The sequence below is a fragment of the Nelumbo nucifera genome, chromosome 3, assembly GCF_055504915.1.
Source record: "Nelumbo nucifera cultivar China Antique chromosome 3, China Antique-T2T, whole genome shotgun sequence".
Classification (NCBI taxonomy): Eukaryota; Viridiplantae; Streptophyta; class Magnoliopsida; order Proteales; family Nelumbonaceae; genus Nelumbo; species Nelumbo nucifera.
Window position 1 is genome coordinate 58902488 of NC_142651.1, and position 21369 is coordinate 58923856.

Consider the following 21369-nt stretch of genomic DNA (forward strand, 5'->3'; position numbering starts at 1 on the left):
GTGGGGATTTTGGGAGGAAAGAAACAAGCGATTATTTGAAAATAAACTCAGATCTCCCGATGAGTTAATTTCAGATATCTTCTATCTCTGTGGCTTCTGGGTGGTTAATTCAGAGCTGTTCCAAGATCTCTCAAATGATGATCATAGCAGAAATATTCAAACCATTCTTTCCCTTCCACACTTCACTCAGACTCTCATAAGACAACTGGAAGTATTTAAGGATAGTGGGATGATCTTACACTTCAACGGGAATGCTGCAGGTAATCCAGGTTTAGCTGGAATTGCGGGCATCTTAAGAGATGAAAGAGATGAGATTCACTGGGTTTTCAGTGGGCCAATTGGATTTACAGGTTCAACCAAGCCTGAAGTGTTGGCTGCTCTAACTGGAATCAGAATAGTAAAAAGTGTTAGACAGTTTTGTATGCCCTTAGCTCCAATCGGAATGATGTACTTTATGAGTTTATTGTAAATGAATAAAAGTGCGTATTTGATTCATGTTCCCTTGGTATGTTTCTGTGTAATACCCTTAAACCGGACACTTAATGAGACTCGTGTTAGTTTAGAATGTTCACAGCCAGTGGGTCGGTCTGGGGAGACCTATCCTGACAAGGCTGACACTGTGGTGCCACCAAGTCGGTTGGGGTGGCCTGTCTCAGTTGCCAGGGTGAGACCCTAAGCACACACAGTGTAGGATTAATTGAATCTATGAACTGGACCAGATTTTCAGTATTGCCCTGGACCTTGGAGATTGATGGGCAAAACTGGAAAGTTACACCCGACCCCAAGACTCGATTATGATACTGCACTAGGTGTCGGATTAGGCTGTCTTTGATGTACCAATCAGTGAGATCCTTAGCGGGGGTCAAAACCTGGGTATATTGGGACAGTCCGAGAATTCATCTGAGTGGGTGATCATAGTGATAGGATCAGCCCCTTTGTCGAACAAAGGTAATGATCGGGGATGCACTATCATTGATGGAAACCAAGACTGCCGGCAGCCAATTTCAACCGTTGAGATTTGTTTTGCAAAGTATATTTTATATGAGATATAAAAGTATATATATTATGGTTTCTAAAATGTTTGCAAGAAGGTTTTAATTCCCGGGATCCATATAAGTGGAGAGTGCAACACTGTTCCTTGCAGCCGAGGGAGAGGTCCTCTCTTGTCGGGCAGTGTATGATCATTATGGGCTGAGAGGTTAAATGTAAGACCATTGAGGATAATACCTGATGGGCTAATCTTGCATCTGCCCATAGTCCCTGGGTGTTACAAGGTGGCTTGGCCCAGGGACCACTTAGGGTAAGTGTTGGGCCCATAGAGCCCATTCGATGGGTTTCAGGGGGTGCACTGTCTTTAACAGTGTATTCGGCCAGGCCTTGTAACAAAGGCTGGGCCAAACCCATGTGGCTGATGTGTAGATCAATGCTTGGGTCCCACGCCATACAAGGAAGCCCAACTGAGCAGCAGTTAGGAAGGTTAAGTGAGCACATAAGCTTAATGGGCCTAAAGCCCATTTCGAACTAGGCTATTCATTTAGTTAATTAAATGGGCGAATTCTGAGATGGATTAGCAGATAGGATGGGGTCTTGACCCTATCCACTCAGAGAGTCCAGATCTGAATGTGATTCAGATTTAGAAACCTCTTAATGAGATTAGGAGAAAGCTAATCTAATCTGCAGATAAGATAAGGGTTTATCCCTATCACCTAAAGAGAAGTCTTATCCAAATATGATTTGGATAAGCTGTTCCTAATTGGATTAGGAGCTGATCTTTTAGGTTAACAAAAGGAAGGGGGCGGCAGCCTTTAGAGGACACAGATCATCAGATTTTCTTTAGTGCTGAAATCAAAAAGAGAGAATTCTGCACCCTGCGAATACTCTCTTGCCGCCTCCCTGCTCTTGCAGCCCTGTTTGCCGGTTCGATCTCCAGTTGTGGGAGAAGTCAAGATTGGATCTTGACATCGGTTCTTTGAGAAAGGATTGAAAGGAAGTTGTGCTCACGTACCATCCTGCTGATTCTTGCGAAGGACAGAGTTCTTGGAGAAGAACACTGCTGATTCTGCTCCATCCTGCACTGCGCCATCTTCAGTGGGAGCAGTTTTTGGATCCTTCCTTGGGCGTGAACACCTCCATTGGGAGATACTACTTCTTTGTATCAGGTATAATTCTCTCCTACTCCTTTTGGTTCAGATCTGAGTCAGTTTAAGGTTCAAGAATGATCCTTGAAAAAATGATTTTCTAAATAGGGAATGCGATTCCCAGTTGAAGGGAGAGAAAACTTTTTTGAAATTCGCCCCCTTATTCCGCAATCTTTGGGCGTCCATAGGATGGATCTCTCATCCCTTCAAAACGTTTGGGTATTCAGAATCTCTCCATAGTAGGGGACTCAGCAAATACCATCAAATGGCTAAAGAATAAGGAAGGGGGTCCTTGGAGGTTGAACCATTACCTGGAAGAAGCAAGGGACTCCTTGAATTGTCTAAATGCAAATCTGTTTTGGATCCCGATGGAGTTAAATCCTATTGCAGATGGCTTAGCCAAGCTAAGTGCTCGCTTAGAAAATTTGTACAGTGACAGAATTCCTCCCTTGTAATCTCTTTGGGGTTCTCCCCTGTTTTGTACATCCTCTCTTTATTCCCTTCTAGTTTAATGAAACTTGGTTAAACTTTTCTCAAAAAAAAATGAATGTTAGCTATCAAACCGTGCCACGATTTATCCCTCTCCAAAGGCCGCCTCCAGACCCATTTTCCTAAAAGCTCCAAGTTCTTCTCAATTACATTACCTAGACCCAAACCTCCCTCCTGTAGGCCTTTAGTCACTAACTCCCATCTTACTAGATGATCTTTCTTCTCCTCCCCTGGTTCCCATAAGAAGTCCCTCATCACTTTCTCAATCCTCTTTGCCCCCTTCTATGGGATCCTAAACATAGACAAATAATATAGTGGCAAGTTTGCCAAGGTTGATCCGATCAGTATGATTCTCCCACCCAAAGAGATGAGTTCTTCTTCCACACCACAAGTCTCTTTGCACACCTTTCTACAATTGGATTCCAAAACCTACTCTCTTAGGGTTAGCACCTAGTGGAAGCCCCAAATAGGTCATAGGCCAACTAGAAATGGAACACTCAAGACACTGCACTATAGCCTCTAGTTCTCTTGTCTCCAAATTAACCCTCGTTATGCAACTCTTGCCAAAATTGATTTTCAGATTTGACACACCTTCAAACTTCTTTACCAGCCCCTTAGATTCCTTACCAATCTAAAACCATCCCTTTCACGAAATATTATAATGTCATCCGCAAATTGGAGATGTGAAACTACAATGTTATTGCGACCAATCCTCCAGCCCCTAATCTCACCCTCTCCCTCTCCACCTTAGAAATAATCCTACTGAAAATATCCGCCACTAGAGTAAAAAAGAAAAGGAAATAAGGGGTCCCCTTGTCTCAGGCCTCTTCTTGCCTAGAAAAAATCCTTCACCCCACCATTGACCAACACAAAATAATGGCATGATTTCAAGCAACCCTTGTTCCAATTATACCATCTAATGCCAAAGCCGCATTTCCTCATTACCTCTACTAAAAAATTCCAAACCACTAAATCATAGGTTTTCTCTATGTCCAACTTACAAACAAAACCCCTTCCATTTGATCTTCTCACATCCTCTACACATTCATTTGCAATGAGAATTTGGTCGATAATTTGTCTACCCTGGAGGAAAGCCCCTTGGAACTAACTAATTATGGACGGGAGCACCACTTTGATTCTCAGCGACAGGACCTTGGCTAAAATCTTATAGATACTAGTCACCAAACTAATAGGCCTAAAATCTTTAGGGTGAATAGCATCTGACTTCTTTGGGATAAGTGTTAAGAAAGTAGCATTAATCCCACGACTAATAATTAGGGTGAATACTCCCAAAATACTCTCTATTCCACTCCTTTATCTTATCTTTCAATCTCTGCAATTTCCTATGGAACTTAACACCCTTCCACTCCACTCCCCTTAAGTCCTCATTCCACCACATCCCTATTTCCCTCACAAAATCTGGATGAGTCAACCACATGTTTTCTAATCTAAACAGAGTGGGGCCTGATATAAAGGTTTCGGAACCCAATTTAATAGGGCAATGGTCTGAAGTTACTCTCAGTAAAGCTCTAGCCCCCAGATCTCCAGTCTCCACAATGATTCTCCCAAGCTAGGTTAAAGAGGAATCTATCCAACTTTGAGCAGAAAGGATTCTCCTAAAAATTGGACCAAGTAAATCTTGCTTGCATCAAAAGATTGAGCCCAAAATAAAAGTTCCCTATTAACCCCTTGCTTTGCTTAGTGTTTGCTTTGATTTATGATTCTAAATTCGTTTTCTTGTTCAACAACTATCTCACCATTTATCTAGTAATAAATATACCATTACATAATAAAAAGCATGTCGAGTAAGTCCTGATATCCAATTTTTTGAACTCACCAATAGAACACCCTATACCCATGTTGCATTCCTATAATCATACTAGTATCCATGTAACATAATCAGAAGCCCTATTTCTCCATCCAGTGGTATCAAAATGAGAATCCACAGAAAAGAAGTGGAAAGAATTACTCAAGGAATAAATTCTCCTTTTTTATTTTGATAAATTAACAGATTTTATTAACAATGGGTAAAGACTGTTACAAGTAAAATTAAGTGGTCAACCAACAGAAGTCAAGTATTGCTAATTAGTTCACTTGCTTTAGCCCCACTCTATATGAAACCCATGTCTAGTAGATGCTTTTTAGCATTGGACAGTGACCCTTGGCCCTTTATATCTTTTCCTCTACATGTTAAATCATCTTTGGCTTGAATTGGAAAAAAAATGAACTTTGTATCTTATATTCTTTATCTTCCATTTATTCTTATTCATCCTTTACCATCCCTCTTTATTTAACTCATGTGTTTATATATATATATATATATATATTTGAAAGGTAAGGTAAGATTTTAGTAATTAAGAGAATACAAGTTACAACAGAAAAACTACCTACATAAGGACTAGACAGGGCACAAAGCCAAGTTACAGACTCCAAATGGACTGGGACCTAAACAAATCAGGTACATTCAGGTGTTTAAAGTCAGGAGTTACAGACACCCAAGAAATCAGCTTGCTGACCGCCTGCTACACTACCTCATCAGTGCTCTTTGTCTTGTTGCAAAAGACTCTCTTGTTTCTTTCATGTGTTTATATTATACTTATTCCATATAAAATTACAATTATCTTTGGAAATGTTGAATTTCTTCTGAAAGGTTTAGGGACCTTTTTGGGTCAAAAATCACAAAGCAAGTGTTCTTCAGGTTATGAAAACTGTCTGCCATAGTTTAATAGATGATTAATAGCTCTATGTTTAACATGGATCTCCAATTGCACATTAAATTCCAGGATGTGTAAGAAATAAGAACTTTCTATATGAATAAACATAAAGCTGTTTGTAGCTTTCAGTTGGATCCTGGTTGTTGAGGCCATTTCATCTGTGAAATTACATCTAAAACCAATGTCTTAAAATGCACAGTCATGATGAAAAGCATTCCACTATCTTGACGTATGAGGCATAAACCAGAACACAAGATGTGTAAGACTCCTAAGCATTTTTTTAACTATAGAATAGATAAAATAAAACAAAATAACTAGAAAATAGGGAAGTTTTCCCAAAAATAAAGGAAAAGCAGGAAAATGAGAAAATAACACTATTTTTCTTTTAATAAAATATGTCAAAAGGGTGAGATGCATGGCATGTGCCTCTCATATGGAGGTGCAATAGAAGCATGCACCTTATACAAGGAATACGCTTTTCTATGTGCCTCTATATGAGAGGCAATACCTCCAGGTGTTTTGTTAACACTTTCTGTGGAGGCATACTCTTCCAACACCTTTTTAAAATATTGGTAAAAAGTTTCACTTACATGATGTGAAGAATGTCGAGACCCACGAAAGGAGGAAAAGTGTGTATCCTCTTCCTGTTGCAAAGTCCTCACAATTCCTGCATCAATCTGTTGGTGGGTAGACAGATACAAGAGGAACTGGTTAGGGATAACTTTTCACTGCATACAAGGAAAAAGATTCTTAGAAAATTAGAACCAGATAAAGAGAATAACAACCTCTCCAAAAGCAGCTCCTGGTAACTCATTATAAAATTGTTCTTGGAGTTGGTGAGCCAATATCTCATCAGCTTCTACCTGCCTTGCCCTAGAATCTGAGTCATCAATGACCGCTCGACTTGCATCTTGAGAATTACTACATCTAATTTCTGGAGATATATCATCAATTTCTATTATAGGGCCTGAAGCACCACGGCAACAAGGATTCCGGGTTCTGGTTGTTCTTGCATTAGGAGGTTCGCCAGAGGAACAGAGATAAGCAACTTCTGAGTCATCAAAAGTCGAAGTAGAGCAGTCACCAGTATTACTACCATGGGGACCATGTTTCTTTTGTCTTTTCATTAGCTTATTTTCTCCATTAAGTTTCCTGTTTACCTTATCTGACTTGAAAATAATACTTGAAGATGCTTGAGATAAATGTTGAGTGGCCCCATGCTGCATGGTAGCCGGGTTCCTGACTTCAACAGAATTAGTAATCTGAGGACTATTATTAACTGCATTTACATAATTTATATTTTCCATTCTGTTTCCATGTCTTTTATCATCCCCAGGAAGATGTCCAACCTCATCAAACATGACTGAAGATAATTTCCTTAAAGGATTTTGTGTACTTCTCCAAACACTTCTCTCTTCAAAGGATTGAGAAACATCTCCATTGGTGCCACCACTCCCTCGACTAGCCTCCTCCACAAGATTTATTGAACTTCTGCAGAAACATACCATGCTACCAATGAAAAACTATAGTAGTTCCCAGAATGCTAGAAGTTGGGCATGAGAACATATGTGAATCTCAAATCTCAACCATCAGGAGTATCAGCAGTAACAAGAAAAGATACTAAAAATTATGATAGACCGTTAATTGAGAGTGACTCTAAACTGGTAAATAGAGTGGTTGAAGGAACATGAAACTGTAATTTAGAAATACAAAGAATATATGAAAAGATTTTAGTGGCTGGTCAGAGATATGACAATTTCAGTCCAATGGGAAAGGCGATCAGCTAACGGGATGGCTGATTTCTTTGCAAAACAGGGGGTGCATAAGTCTGAATTATTCTGGGCTTAGATGTAATCTGTTTATATGGCTGGGGCTGCATCTCGCGCCTCCACTGGATGTACTCTGTAATCATGCAATACTTAATTATGCTCTAATAAAATTTCTATCATTTATTAAAAAAAAAAGAAAAGATACTAAAAACAACAATTATCTAAAAGTGGCAAACCATAGTTAACCTACAATTCATCTATCAGTTAGATTCAATGTTCAAAGTTGTTTAATAGGCAGTTAAAAATAGCCTACAGTTTCGCAATAATATGTTATTCTGAATCAGAGAAGTAACACAATTCAATTCTGTATTATACATGTTCTTTAGAGGCAGACAAGGGTTGCCTGGGGAACCTGAAAGAATTCAAATGTCCCACCAACTGCATGTGATATTTAATTGTGTAACTACAACAATAGTCATGTCAGTGCAATATCAGAATGTTATGTGCCTTAAGAGAACTCACCCCTAAAAGCTAGATATTAGAGGGAGAGAACCCAAACACATATATACCCCAGAACAGCATCCCATACTACCAATGTGGGATACCTCACATTAGCATCCCATACTACCAACATGGGACAAATGGATCATAACATTCCACCACGCTCCACAGTCCCAGCACCCATGCAGGCTGGACTAGCCCACCTAGTCCCAGCCTAACGCTGCAATACCGGCACCTCCACTTGCACCGCTCGATTGCAACTGGGAGGCATAGTAAGCTCTGATACCATTTGTTATGTGCCTTAGGAGAATTCACCCCTAAAAGCTAGCTGCTAGAGGAAGGGAACCCAAACACATATATACCCCACAACAGCATCCCATACTACCAATGTGGGATACCTCACATTAGCATCCCATACTACCAACATGGGACAAATGGATCAAAACACAGAAGTCCTATTGGTATATGCAGGTTGTAACAGCACAAAAGGAGAGACTTATATCAGAATGCAGATCAAATTCATGCTTTTAAATTATATGTACCACAAAGAAAACAAGATAGAGGCCTACTCAAGACTACTTGTAGTGCATTTTCTATTGGAACTAGAAGTGCATTTTTTATCATTGCCTTGTGTCAGGTGATTTGGGAGGTTTTATGGGAGGATTTCTGGGGTCTTTTGTGTTTTAGGGTGCAGCATTATATATCCTTGTAAAGGAGCAGGTGGTCCATGGTTCATGTTGAGAGTTAGCCCCCATTTTATTCTGGTTTCTTGCATCTTCTCTTCTATCATTTTGTATCTTTTCCTCATTTGATAGCTAATGTATAGCTAATATATCTCACTAAGTATCAAAACAGAAAAGGAAGAATGTAATTCCCCAAATAAAAAGTAAACAAAAGTATACAATGGACTACAAGAATAATATCCAACAATCTTATCCCAGTCTCTGTTTCATCAAACTGCTCTGTCTTGGATTCTTTTTACACCGGAAAAGCCCCCTCCTCCATGTCCCAGTGTATGAGAAAATGCCTCTGTAAACCTGCAGGAGTGATCTTGAATGTCCTTCAAAAATCATTTCATTCCATTTCTTCCATATGTCCCATAGAAATGTAAATGGTGTGTGATGTTCCATAAAAACTGGCTCCAGTTTGTTTTCCCTGTTAAATGTTGTTTTTGTATAGAGTACAACATAGCTCATATTGTCTTCTTTCTGTAGGAATGTCAATTATCACTCTACAAAACCATCCACAATTCTCACCCAATTGGTTGAACAATGTGCTAATTCCTTTGCCGATGAGTTAGCCAAACAAGGGGTAACTAGGGACTCCTTGTTCTGGGCTATCTTGTAATTTTATTCTCTTTGTTTTTTGTCTTTGGGTGGGAGAATTAAGAAAGCTTATCTCCCCTAAATCTGTATCTCTGTATCTTTTTATCCTTTATATAATGAAAATTGTGAGCTATTGATCAAAATAATTAAAAACAATGTGCTGTAAACATAAATAAATGTTGGCTGAAGAGTATTTATGTCTAAACATAAACAGATGTACATAAATAACCAAAACCATTAGTTAGAGGTGGGGTAAACTAGATGTCCCATGTATGTTAGGCACATCAAAAGATGCTTCTGGAGTTTTTGAAGTGTAGTAGATAAATGTGTCTTAGAATGAGTGCCACTTCCCTCAATTAACAAAAATAACTCTATCCATTCATAAAGACAGCAAAAAAAAAGATAAAAACTAAATAATATAGAAGTACTAAGAGAATCAGATACAATTTCAACAGAATGCTTGCTAACTGAAAAATAGTTATGCATTGGTTGATATTCATGTAAGAAAATATTAAACGGCCAAAAGACAGTCAGACATGCTGGTGTTTGAAGCTACCTTCTCTGAAAATGTAAAGCTTTGCCATCATTCCCCTTTGCTGGAATTTGGTCATTAAGTACTCCTTTTCCTTTCATCCTAGCAGTATGGTTGCCTTCAGAATTGGGGCTAATGATTTGAATTTCAGAAGATGAAGTCCCACTGCTTGAGACTGTTTCAGTGAAGTCATTCTGTTTAGCACCTCTGGAACTCTTACCAAGGCTTTCAGCCGTATGTTTAGCCTTTGCTATATTATATGGAGAGATGCATCCATTGCGTACAAGCCTCTTTTGCCCAATTTTCCTAGGTGAGGAAGTAGAATGTGGAGATATATGCATCTTTTGTTTGGTTTTTGATTCAGAATCATTGGACAAATCAATAGCTTCGATGAAATCCAGACCTGCCCCATCATCATCACATGTATTATCATCTAATTTGGTTTTCCCTTTGTAGGCACTGCTGGATGCTCTTGAAGAGGTTCGTACAACATGAGTTGAAGGGCAGCCATTGGCTGCTATTGATCCTTTTCTAACCTTTTCAGCCAGATATTTTGATTCATTACCTTCCCTTTCAGGTATTGCACTAAATTCATTCTGGACGGTCAAATCTAGGACATGGTTCTCAGGTATGCAACTAAAAAGTCTAGGAGTCCCAGTGGAGACAACCTTCCCATTATCAAAGTTCATGTCACCTGAGAGCATCTTCCTTCTTGTATTCCTAGGATTGGTAGAATATGATGGGCTTTTGTCATTTGAAATCAAGTCAATTAATTTTCCTCTGCTTCCATCTTGAATTCTGACATCAGAGACAAATACTTCAGGAATACCAGACCTACCACCAAGCTTAGTTCTATCGGCTAGACAATCACTGTCACCACGACCATGAGAACTACAAGGCACATGTACCGAATGTTGAGGTTGGGCAGAAGATTTAATCTCAAGCTTAGTTGTCTGTCGTGGCATCATAGTCCTAAAATGAGACTTTTTAGAAACAGTTGCATTGTCTGAAAAGGGGAAAATGGAGGAAATGCCATGCTCTGTTTTATCAGTAAATGTGAGTTCTTTTTGGGAACGTGGATAAGATCTGCTGCTGTTCCCATTTTCAGTAATCAATTTGCCCCTGCCTCTGAGCAAATTGGGAACATATTTACGCAATGAATCAGCATTAACAGAATTACCAGCTACTGAAGAGCCGATATTCTTTTCACCATTCTTCCGCGTTGTCATTCTGTCAGGATTGTCAGGAACATCAATTATCTGATCAACGTCCAAATCCTCCATATTTTGCTTCTGTAAATTAAAAACCTCAAAAAAAAAATGAGCACCAACTATCAATCGACATTGGCAAGACAAGCAAGACTAGATCTAAAATATACCCAACTATGATATTAAATAAACAGAACCCAGGTCAAATAAGAAAAAAAAGGAGGAAGAAGAAGAAGAATGGGAAAATATGCAAATAATGCCCAAAATTAACACCCGTTATCCACAAAAATAAATTAAAATAAATGAAATAGAATTTTCATCACAGAAGTAAAATTTTTAAAAGATAATTCATAATTGATAGATATTTTGAAATTTAAATCAAACTAATAATAGATAATTCATATAAATAAATAAAATAAAATAAAATAATGTCACGAAAATCGGAATAGACAATGAAATAAAAGAAAAAAAAAAGAATGAATATAACCTTTCTGTGATCTTCTTCGTTGAGATCCAACAATGTGAGAAGTCTTGAAGTAGAATCGAGGATTGAGGCGTCGAAAGCGGACCGAGCCATACACTGCTCTCGCTCTCTCGGTCAGTCAATGTTTCTGTGTATCGTCTCCCATGTGTCGCTTACTCCTTAGCCTAAATCTGCTTTATTGCTGTTCGTCCAACGGTATTATTTTGTTCGCATACACACAATCGATTAGTCTGAATTCTATTGTCTGATATCAAATTGTCAATTTGCTCTGGTTGGACATGTGATACCATCTAAGAACTATAGCCTATAGGAGGCAAGTTTCAACCGGTTGAGCAAAGATTATATTCACCAAAAAACTGGTTGAACCAAAGCCCCTCTCTCTAGGTTAGGATTCTATATATATATATAGTCATCCATGTCATCATACTTCTCCTTGCTTCAAACACATCTTCCTAACTTTTTGTTTTTTTTTTATTTTTTATTTTTTAATTTTACATTATATATATATTAAAATTGGTCCTACCATGTTAGCATGTCTCTCCTTTGAGAGAAGCTATTTATCTATTTTCTCCTTTTTTTGAATTTTTTATATTTCTAATTCCATGTCATTTTTGAAACAACAAATGAGATGCACTTTCCCAATAAGCTAAATAATCTCTTCTCCTAAAAATTACTCCTAAACTACATCCCCCACTATGCCCCACTTTCTCCAAAATTATCTCTAATTCCTATTTATCTTCTAAATTATCTCTAATTCCTATTTATCTCCAAAATTATCTCTAATTTAGAAGAGAGTTTCTCTCCTAAATTATCTCTAATTCCTATTTATCTCCAAAATTATCTCTAATTCAGTAGAGAGTCTCTCTCCTAAATTATCTCTAATTCTTATTTATCCTCTTCCATACTTTTTACCTATATCTATCTAAAGAAAGTTTGGATTAAAAAATTTAAGAATTATTTAAATATTTATTAAAAACACAAAAAAAAATAATTTTATATTTTTACAAAATATATCATGAAATTATGTACTAACAATTTAAATTATGTTTTGCTGGATTACAAATTTAAATATTTTTTAAATATTTAATAATCTGTAATAGCTTTAAACAAATAAAGATCAAATAACAAAACATTTTAAATATTTTACAGATTATTTAAATATTTAATAAATAAATATTTATCATAACTAGATTTTAAATAGATAAAATAACGAAATTATGTAATATATTTAAAAAACTTCTTCAAAGTATAAAAATAATTATAACTTAATATTTAAATTAATAATAAGATTTTAAATATTTAAAATAAGTACATTATGTAATAAATTTAAAAAAAAATGTAAAAAGTTGAAAATTAATTAAAAGATAATATTGAAATTAATAATAATTTGATAGTTTTACATAATATTGTAAATAATTAATTTCACTTATATCAAGTAATAATTCAAGAAAATAAGATCAAAAAAATAATATTTATTAATAATAATTTTATACTCTTCATCTATATTTGTTATATAATTATATATACTAAAATTAATATTTATTGTCTTTTGTGATAAATGTATTTTCAATAAGTATGTATACATTTATTTTGTTAAGTTATTTAATAGAAAACTTTCAATAATTATTAGAGATTAAATTACTATTATTGAAATTTTTAAGTTTAATTTATTGAACTTATTGTATTTATTTTACAGATTAGTTAAATATTTAAATAATTAAATATTTATCATAACTAGATTTTAAAAAGCTAAAATAACGAAATTATGTAATATATTTAAAAAACTTCTTCAAAGTATAAAAATAATTATAACATAATATTTAAATTAATAATAATTTAATATATTACAATTTTAATAAAGAAATTATGTAATCATAGTATAAATTATGATTTTATGGAATATTAAATTCAATAAATAATTAATATTTTAAAATTTACATATTATACATATTATTTAAGTATTTAAATATTTTTAATAACAAAATATTTAACATAACTAGATTATAAATAGTTAAAATAAATACATTACGTAATAAATTTAAAAAAATCTAAAAAATAGAAAAATAACTATTACATAATATTGAAATTAATAATAATTTAATATATATTACATTATATTATAAATAATTAATTTCACTTATACCAAGTAATAATTTGAGAGAATAACTTTAAAAAACTAATATTTATTAATAATAATTTTAAACTCTTAATCTATATTTATTATATAATTATATATACTAAAATTAATATTTATTGTCTTTGGTGATAAATATATTTTCAATAAGTATGTATAAATTTACTTTGTTAAGTTATTTAATAGAAAATTTTTGATAATTATTGGAAATTAAATTTCTATTATTGAAATTTTTAAGTTTAATTTATTGTACTTATTGTATTGATTGTGTTTTTGTTATAAGTTATTGATTAATATTTAGTAGAGATTAAACTACTTATTAACTAAGTTAATATATTTTTAGTACTTATTATATTTTTGTAATTATTATAGTTTTCATTATCAATATATTTTTAATAATTGTGTATTTTTGCTATAAATTTTTAATAATTATGGGAGATTAAACTATTGTTATTTATTAGAGATAAGACTATTAATTTAGCTAAAATTATGAGTGTTCATTAGTTGGTTCAATGCGGTCATAGGCTATTTGGCCAACCAAATTGGCCTAGTCAAGTTAGGGAGTTGGTCAGTTGAAACCAACTAACCTTTTGTGAAACCGAAACACTCAAGTTGTATTGGTTTGGGTCGATTTTTTGGTTTGGTTAGTCTGTTCAAAAGATTTAAATTTAAAAATTTAACTTTTATTTTCAAAATTATAATGCGATTATTAAATAATAAATTTAAAAATTAGATTTATGATATAAAACATTTTTGACTAAGAAATATGGGAAAATTCCCACTTTTTCATATTAAAAATTATATTTAAAATATAAAATATTAATATATATATCCATGGTTAGGTCGTTCAATTTTGGTCAATTTACAAATGGTCAAAGTGGAACTGATCCAACTTAGTTGAATTGAGAAATTTTTTAACCAAAGCCAACCTAAAATACTAGAAAGCCAACCTAAAATACTAGAAAACCGACCAACTCGAGTTGAGTTAATTGAGTTAGTTGTTTTCATCAGTTTGATAAATAAACCTAACTGAAATTAATTATTGTTATTTTATATTATAAAAATCTTATTAAAAGTAGTATATAAAATATGAATAATTATTAACTATTTTAAAAGTTATAAATATAAAACAATTGTATACTCTTATGTGTTTCTATTAGGGTCATTTGTTAATTAGAACATACTTTTAGGGATGGAAATTTTCCCCATCCTCGACGAGAACCTGACTTCCCCAACCCAATGGGGTTGGGGATGGGGATTGTTTTGGCAGGGCGGGGGTGGGGACGAGGATTAATAGGAATCCCCGGTCAAGGTCGGGGTCGGGGATGTGGATTGAGGTCCCTACCCCACCTCGGCCCTGATTATATATGTGTGTGTGTGTGTGTGTTTATATATTAAATGTTATTTATATTAAATATACTATTATATTATTATATATATATATATATATATATATATATCAAAACATATTTAAAACATTATTTATAATTTATAATTTTTATTTATTTAAAAAAATACTATTATCTCAATACATTTTGGAGATTCAAGTCCCCAAGGGGAACCCATCCCCGTCAGGGATCGGGGATGGGGGTTAATTTCAGAATCGAGGTCGGGGCCTTAGGCCCATGATTTCAATAAGGAGTGTTTGTTTTGCCCTTAGGCCCATGATTTTTTTATTCCAAAAATACCCCTAACATTTTTTTTTGCATAAAAAACAAAATTGAACAAATGTAGCCAATAGAGTGATTGCCCATGTCTTATTAAGGGCAAAAATGGTATTTTTATTTTTATTTTCTTTTGATTAAATTTAGTTAAATGAACATTAGGATCAACACTATCATTTTCCACTGCCACCTAATTGATTAAATCCATTGCAAATTATAAGTGGTGTTTTAGTAAAATGCTAATTATAGGGTAGATTTTAGTAAATCCATGAAACTATAAGGGGTATTTTAGTGTATGACCCTTTTTATTATTTATCTTTCTCTTAATAACACGGGTCCCTGCTAGTTACCCATTAAATCAATAAATAAATCACATATACTTAATTATTTTTAACAACCATAAAGAAAGAGGGATTTACTTTTCTAATATTTAGCCAAGTGGCAGCACTTTCCCCCACTTCCTCCTAAATTTTCTCTAATTCCTATTTATCTCCTAAATTATCTCTAACTCCTATTTATCTCTTAAATTATCTCTAATTTAGTGGAGATATTCTCACCTAAAATATCTCTAATTCCTATTTATCCTCTCCCCACTTTTTATCTATATCTATCTAAATAAAGTTTCAAGTAAAAAATTCAGAACTATTTAAATGTTATAACAAAATTATATACTAAATTTCAAATATTTATTCAAAACACAAAAAATAATAGATTTAATAATGTTCATATTATTAATAATTCAATATTTTTACAAAAAAATCATGAAATTATGTAGTAACAATATAAATTACAATTTTACGAATTATTCAATTTAAATGCTATTCGAATAATAAAAATTTAACATTAAAAAATAAAATATTATTTAAATATTTCTATAACTAAAAATCTTAAACAAAAAACATTAAAAATAGCTAAATAATTTAACAAAATATTTAATATTACGTAATTACATTAAAATACATAAATTCAAATAATTAAAATTTTTAAATATTTTACATATTATTTAAATATTTAAATAACAAAATATTTAACATGACAAAATTTTAAATAGTTAAAATAATGAAATTTTGTAATAAATTTAAAAAAAACATCTTAAAAGTAGAAAGTAAATATAATATAATTAATAATATTAATATTAATAATAATTTGATATTTTACAAAATTAATAACGAATTAATAATAGTACAATTATAATTTTATGGATTATTAAATTCAATAAATAATTAATATTTTAAAAATTTAAGTAACATTGTTATTTCAATAACTAAATAATATTGTAAATAACTAATTTCACTTATATCAATTAATAATTATAGAAATTAACTATCAACAAAATTATATTTATTAGTAATAATTTTACAATAATAGTGTATATTCATTATATATTTATGTATACTATAATTAATATTTATTTTATTTTCAGTAATTATTTATTGCTTTTTTTATAAATATGCTTTCAATAATTATTTATAAATGTATTTTTATTTTTTATTTAATAGAAAATTATCAATAATTATTGGAAATTAAACAACTATTATTTAACTTTTAAAATTTAACTTATCGTATTTATTGTATTGTTGTTATAAATTTATTTTTAGTAATTATATATTTTTTGTATCTATAGATGAATACTTATTAGAGATTAAATATTTAAGATTACACCATTTATTGACTAATTTAGTATATTTTCAGTATTTTTTATATTTTTGTAATTATTATATTTTTATTATATATCTATTATATTTTCATTATAATCTTATTTTCAATGATTGTGTACATTTGTAATAAATTTTCAATAATTATTGGAGATTAAACTATTGTTATTTATTAGAGATTAGACTATAAATTTAGTTGAAATTAGGAGTGTTCAATGATGGTTCAGTTCAGTTGTAGGTTGTTTCGCCAACCAAATCGATCTAGTCAAGTCCATAGTTTGTCACTCAAAACCGATAACCATTAGCGAAAACCCACCAACTCGGCTTGTATTGATTTGGGTCTATTTTTGGTTTTTGTGAGCAATGTTGATGGCAGCCTGATTATCACAGTATGACATCATTGGCTTATCATGCTCAATACCCAGTTCCTCCATCAAGGACCTAAGCCACAGCAGTTCAAAAGCTCCATGAGCCATGGCTCTATATTCAGCTTCGACTGAAGATCGGGCAACAACTGATTGTTTCTTGCTTCTCCAAGAGACAATATTACCCGCCACCAAGCTACAATACCTAGAGGTAGATCTTCTGTCATCAATATTTCCGGCCCAATCAGCATTTGTGTTGGCTTCAAGTTTCATATGGCCATACTTAGCAAATAGAATTCCCTTTCCAGGGGAACCCTTCAAATAACACAGAATCCGCTCTACTGCTGCCATGTAACAATCCCTAATACCATGCATGAACTAACTAATGCAACTGATAGCATATGCAATGTCTGGCCGAGTCATGCATAGATAGAGAAGTTTTCCAAATAGTCTCTGGAAGACTCCCTTATCTTTCAACAATATTCCATCTGAAGCAGAGAGTTTATGACTCATATCAATAGGAGTAGCAACTGGTCTAGCACCCATCTTCCCTGTTTCAAAGAGCAAATTAAGTACATACTTTCTCTGAGAGATAAGGATCCCATCCTTGGATCTAGCAACTTCTATGCCAAGAAAGTATCTCAATTCCCCCAGATCTTTGATCTCAAACTTTGTATGAAGGAAAGATTTAAGATCATTAATCCCTGATACATCATTACCAATCACAACAATATCATCAACATACACAATCAGTTAAATGGCCAATGATTCTCTCCTCTTCACAAAAAGGGTATGATCAGACTGTGTCTGTACATAGCCAAAGCTAACAAGAGCAGCCCTAAACCTTTCAAACCATGCTCTAGGGGACTATTTAAGTCCATAAAGAGATTTCTTTAGCCTGTAGATCTTTCCTTTTGTTGACAGATGTTGTTGTACACAGGTTTAGTACCGTAGGGGTATTTCTGTAATTTTTCCATTCTTTATGTTGTACGACTAGTATAATATAAATAACAACTGCTTCACTCGCCTGAAGTATTCTTTTGAGGCATTCAGTCCTCTCGCCTCTCCTCTCTTCTCTTCTTCTCTTTCTCTCTTCCTCCATTCCTCTCTTGTTCAACATGGTATCAGAGCATGTTCGTCCAGGCCTAAAAACAAATTAGTTGAGGTCATTCTCTAATGCTGAGTAGGTTGCCTCTTCATCTCCTAGAAGCTGTGTCCCTGATGTTCGACTTCAAGAAGGAAGAAGATGCTGACCTGACTGTTCAGCTTCCTAGTGCAGAAATGAGTTCTGGTACAAAGTCTTTTCATCTTCCAGCCCAGATGTTGTTTTCCTTGATTGCTCGGCTATAGAGAGGCTGCCACCTGATGTACGAAGAGAATGTTCTGGTTTGTAGAGAGGCTGGCGTTTAAGAAGGTACTGTCCATCTACTGTTCGGGTGCCCTGGTATTCAACTGAGGTTGTTTTTTTTTTGTTGTTTTCTTCTTGCACCTTCGATGGACAGATGGTGCCCTAAAAATCCGAATGTGGTGTTCTCCTCGTGTGTTACTACTATTCGGCTACATTGTTGATGGACTGAAGTTTTTTTTTCTCCCATTGATTGTTCTTGTTGTTCGGCTACATTGTTGATCTCAGTGACTATTCGGCTACCCTGAAGTTGGTGTTAGTCGATTAGGTGTGTGGTGAACTATCACCTTGTATCTTTCTTTCTACTAAGGAGTTGTATGAAAACTATAAAACTGTAGGTCATACAGACCTGGTTATGTACTGCAACTGCAATGTTTGTATATTTGTTCTTTGGATTCCTACAAAAATTGTAGGTCATACAAATTAGTCCAAGTGCTGCAGCAACAATGTTTATTCTTGGCTCTCTGTGAAACCATGGGTCAGAAGTACCTAGTTGTATGCTGAAGTAGCAAGTGTTTCTTCTTTTGTGGACTGAAGGACATAAGATCCCTTTTCTGTAGCAGCTCTATGAGGCAGTGTGCCTTGGATGTTGTGTGTTCTTAAACCTGAAATCATGAATAGTGAAGATTCAGCCACATCTGGAATCTCCACAATGCTGAATGGAATGAGTGGGGGTGGCGACCTATCCTTCCCTATGGCTGTTGTTCCTCTTGATGGATTAAATTACCTAGAATGGTCAAGAGGGATCAAGTTATACATCACTGCAAGGGGAAAATAGGCTATATTAATGGAAGAATCAAAAAACCACCCTCTGGGAATGCTGAATATGATAGATGGGATCAGGAGAACAGTATGGTAATGTCTTGGCTCTTGGTCTCCATGAAACCACAAATAAGATAGAACTTCATGTGGGATGAAACTGCAAATGAGATCTGGGAACAAGCAAAATCCACATATTCAGAACTATGACACTATGCCAAGATCTATCAACTGCAGGCAACAACATCTACTTGTCGACAGGGGGAGAGAGGTTTATCAGTATATTACTCTGACTTGACCTCTGTCTGGAAGGAATTGGACCATTACCAGAATGTTGATTGGGAGTTTGATGAGGATGCCAAACTGTACAAGAAACTTGTCTCACAGCAAAGAGTGTTTGCCTTCTTGCATGGTCTAAATCCTATGTATGAATCCATCAGAGTACAAATTCTCAGTTCTAAGGATCTTCCATCAATTCGGGAAGTCTATGCTTTTGTTTAATCTGAAGAGAGTAGAAGGAACTTGATGAACAACACTGGTGGGGATACAATTGTGTTGGCAACAAAGGGGGTGTCTCTACTAGTGTGGGATCTTCTTCCAGGAAAGGGGATCTCTAGAAAAAAACAGAAGATAAGGAAAAATTGTGGTGCATTAATTGTCAGAAACCCCGACACACCAAAGATACCTGTTGGGATCTCCATGGGAAACTAAAATGGGCTCAAGATCTGACTAAGAAGCAAGGCTCAGATGTGAATAAAAGGTCTGGGCAACAAGGTACAAAGAAACACCACATGGCCAACATGGTTACTTGGGAGAATCAGCCCCCCATTCCTACTGTGACTCAAACACATCTCTCTGGATCTGACCCTAGGGAGGATATTGTAAACTCCTTCCGTGACCATCTAGAGCTCTATGGTAGAGCAATTCGTCAGATGGATGTTCCTCCCACAACCTCATTTGCATCCACGTCAGGTAACCCCGCCACAACTTTCCATGTTGCTTCTCACAACCTTGACTCTCCATGGATTATTGATTCTGGAGCGTCAAAACACATGACTGGTATGTCCTCTTACTTTCAAACCTATCACCCTCTTTCTGGAAGAGACAAAGTGAGACTAACTGATGGATCATATACTTCCATAGCTGGTCAAGGAACTCTCTCTCTTCCTCTTGGTCTTACATTTCCTAATGTTCTTCATGTTCCAAAATTTTCCATGAATTTGTTCTCAGTCAGTAGTGTTACTAATTCCTTAAACTGTTTCGTAACCTTTTTCCCTTATTGTGTGATTCAGGATCTGGCCTCGGGGAGGACGATTGGTAGGGGAAGTATGGTTGATGGACTCTACATGCTGGAGAATACGGCTGGTTTTCATGTTACGGAGTCTATGAGTCAGTTCAGAAAGAGTAAAGTGTACTTATGGCATTGTTGTCTTGGTCATTTGTCTTTTGAGTCTTTGAAAGTTGTATTCCAGAACTGTGTAAGTCAATGTCCGTTTCTGATTTATCTTGTCAAACGTGTCAGTTAAGCAAGGATTGTAGAACTCATTTTCTTCAAAAAAATAGTAAATCTGAGTTTCCTTTTCACATTGTTCATTCTGATGTATGAGGCCTTGTTACTTTACCTTCTGAGAGTGGCTACAATTACTTCATTACTTTCATTGATGATTATTCTAGATATACTTGGGTATATCCAATGCGAACCCGGGAGGAAGTACCAAAAATTATCCAAGACTTTCAGCGGATGGTCTTCACTCAATTTCAGACTGAGATACAAATTTTTCAATCAGACAATGCAAAATAATTTTTTCATGGTGATCTCACGGAGTTATTTGCGTCACATGGATCACTTCATCATAGCTCTTGTGCCGGCACACCACAACAAAATGGTGTGGCTGAACAGAAGAATCGGCATCTCCTTGAAGTGGCTCAGGGTTTACTACATATGAATGTCCCCAAACGATTTTGGTTTGAGGCTGCCCTTTTTTCTACATACCTTATTAACCGAATGCCCTCTTGTTGGTTAGAGTACAAAGCCCCGCATCAGTTTCTCTTCCCTAAGGTCCCTCTTCTTTCTATCCCTCCTCGTGTATTTGGTTGTCGGTGCTTTGTCCAAAATCTGTCCAAAATTGTGTATTTGGTTGTCGGTGCTTTGTCCCTCTTCTTTCTATCCCTCCTTGTGCTATCCCATGCATATTTCTTGGTTACTCTTTCACTCAAAAGGGGTATT

At 34.6% G+C, this 21369-nt stretch overlaps 1 protein-coding gene across 7 annotated transcripts in view; it reads right to left on the minus strand.

Annotated features, from left to right (window-relative positions):
- LOC104602155 (uncharacterized) overlaps positions 1-11535 on the minus strand; it is a 64863-nt gene extending 53328 nt beyond the window's left edge. For 5 of the 7 annotated variants that reach the window (XM_088901086.1, XM_088901085.1, XM_010265749.3 and 2 more), the window contains exons 1-4: positions 11164-11535; positions 9493-10760; positions 6127-6832; positions 5932-6018 (exon numbers count right to left, since the gene is read on the minus strand). In XM_088901086.1, the coding sequence (XP_088757212.1) occupies positions 5932-6018; positions 6127-6832; positions 9493-10760; positions 11164-11253 (2151 nt within the window). In that variant the 5' untranslated portion in view covers positions 11254-11535. Of the gene's footprint in view, positions 1-5931; positions 6019-6126; positions 6833-9492; positions 10761-11163 lie in introns of those variants that run through there. The other 2 variants (XM_088901084.1, XM_088901087.1) reach the window with 2 other exon arrangements.
- Between the last annotated feature and the right edge of the window lie 9834 nt (positions 11536-21369).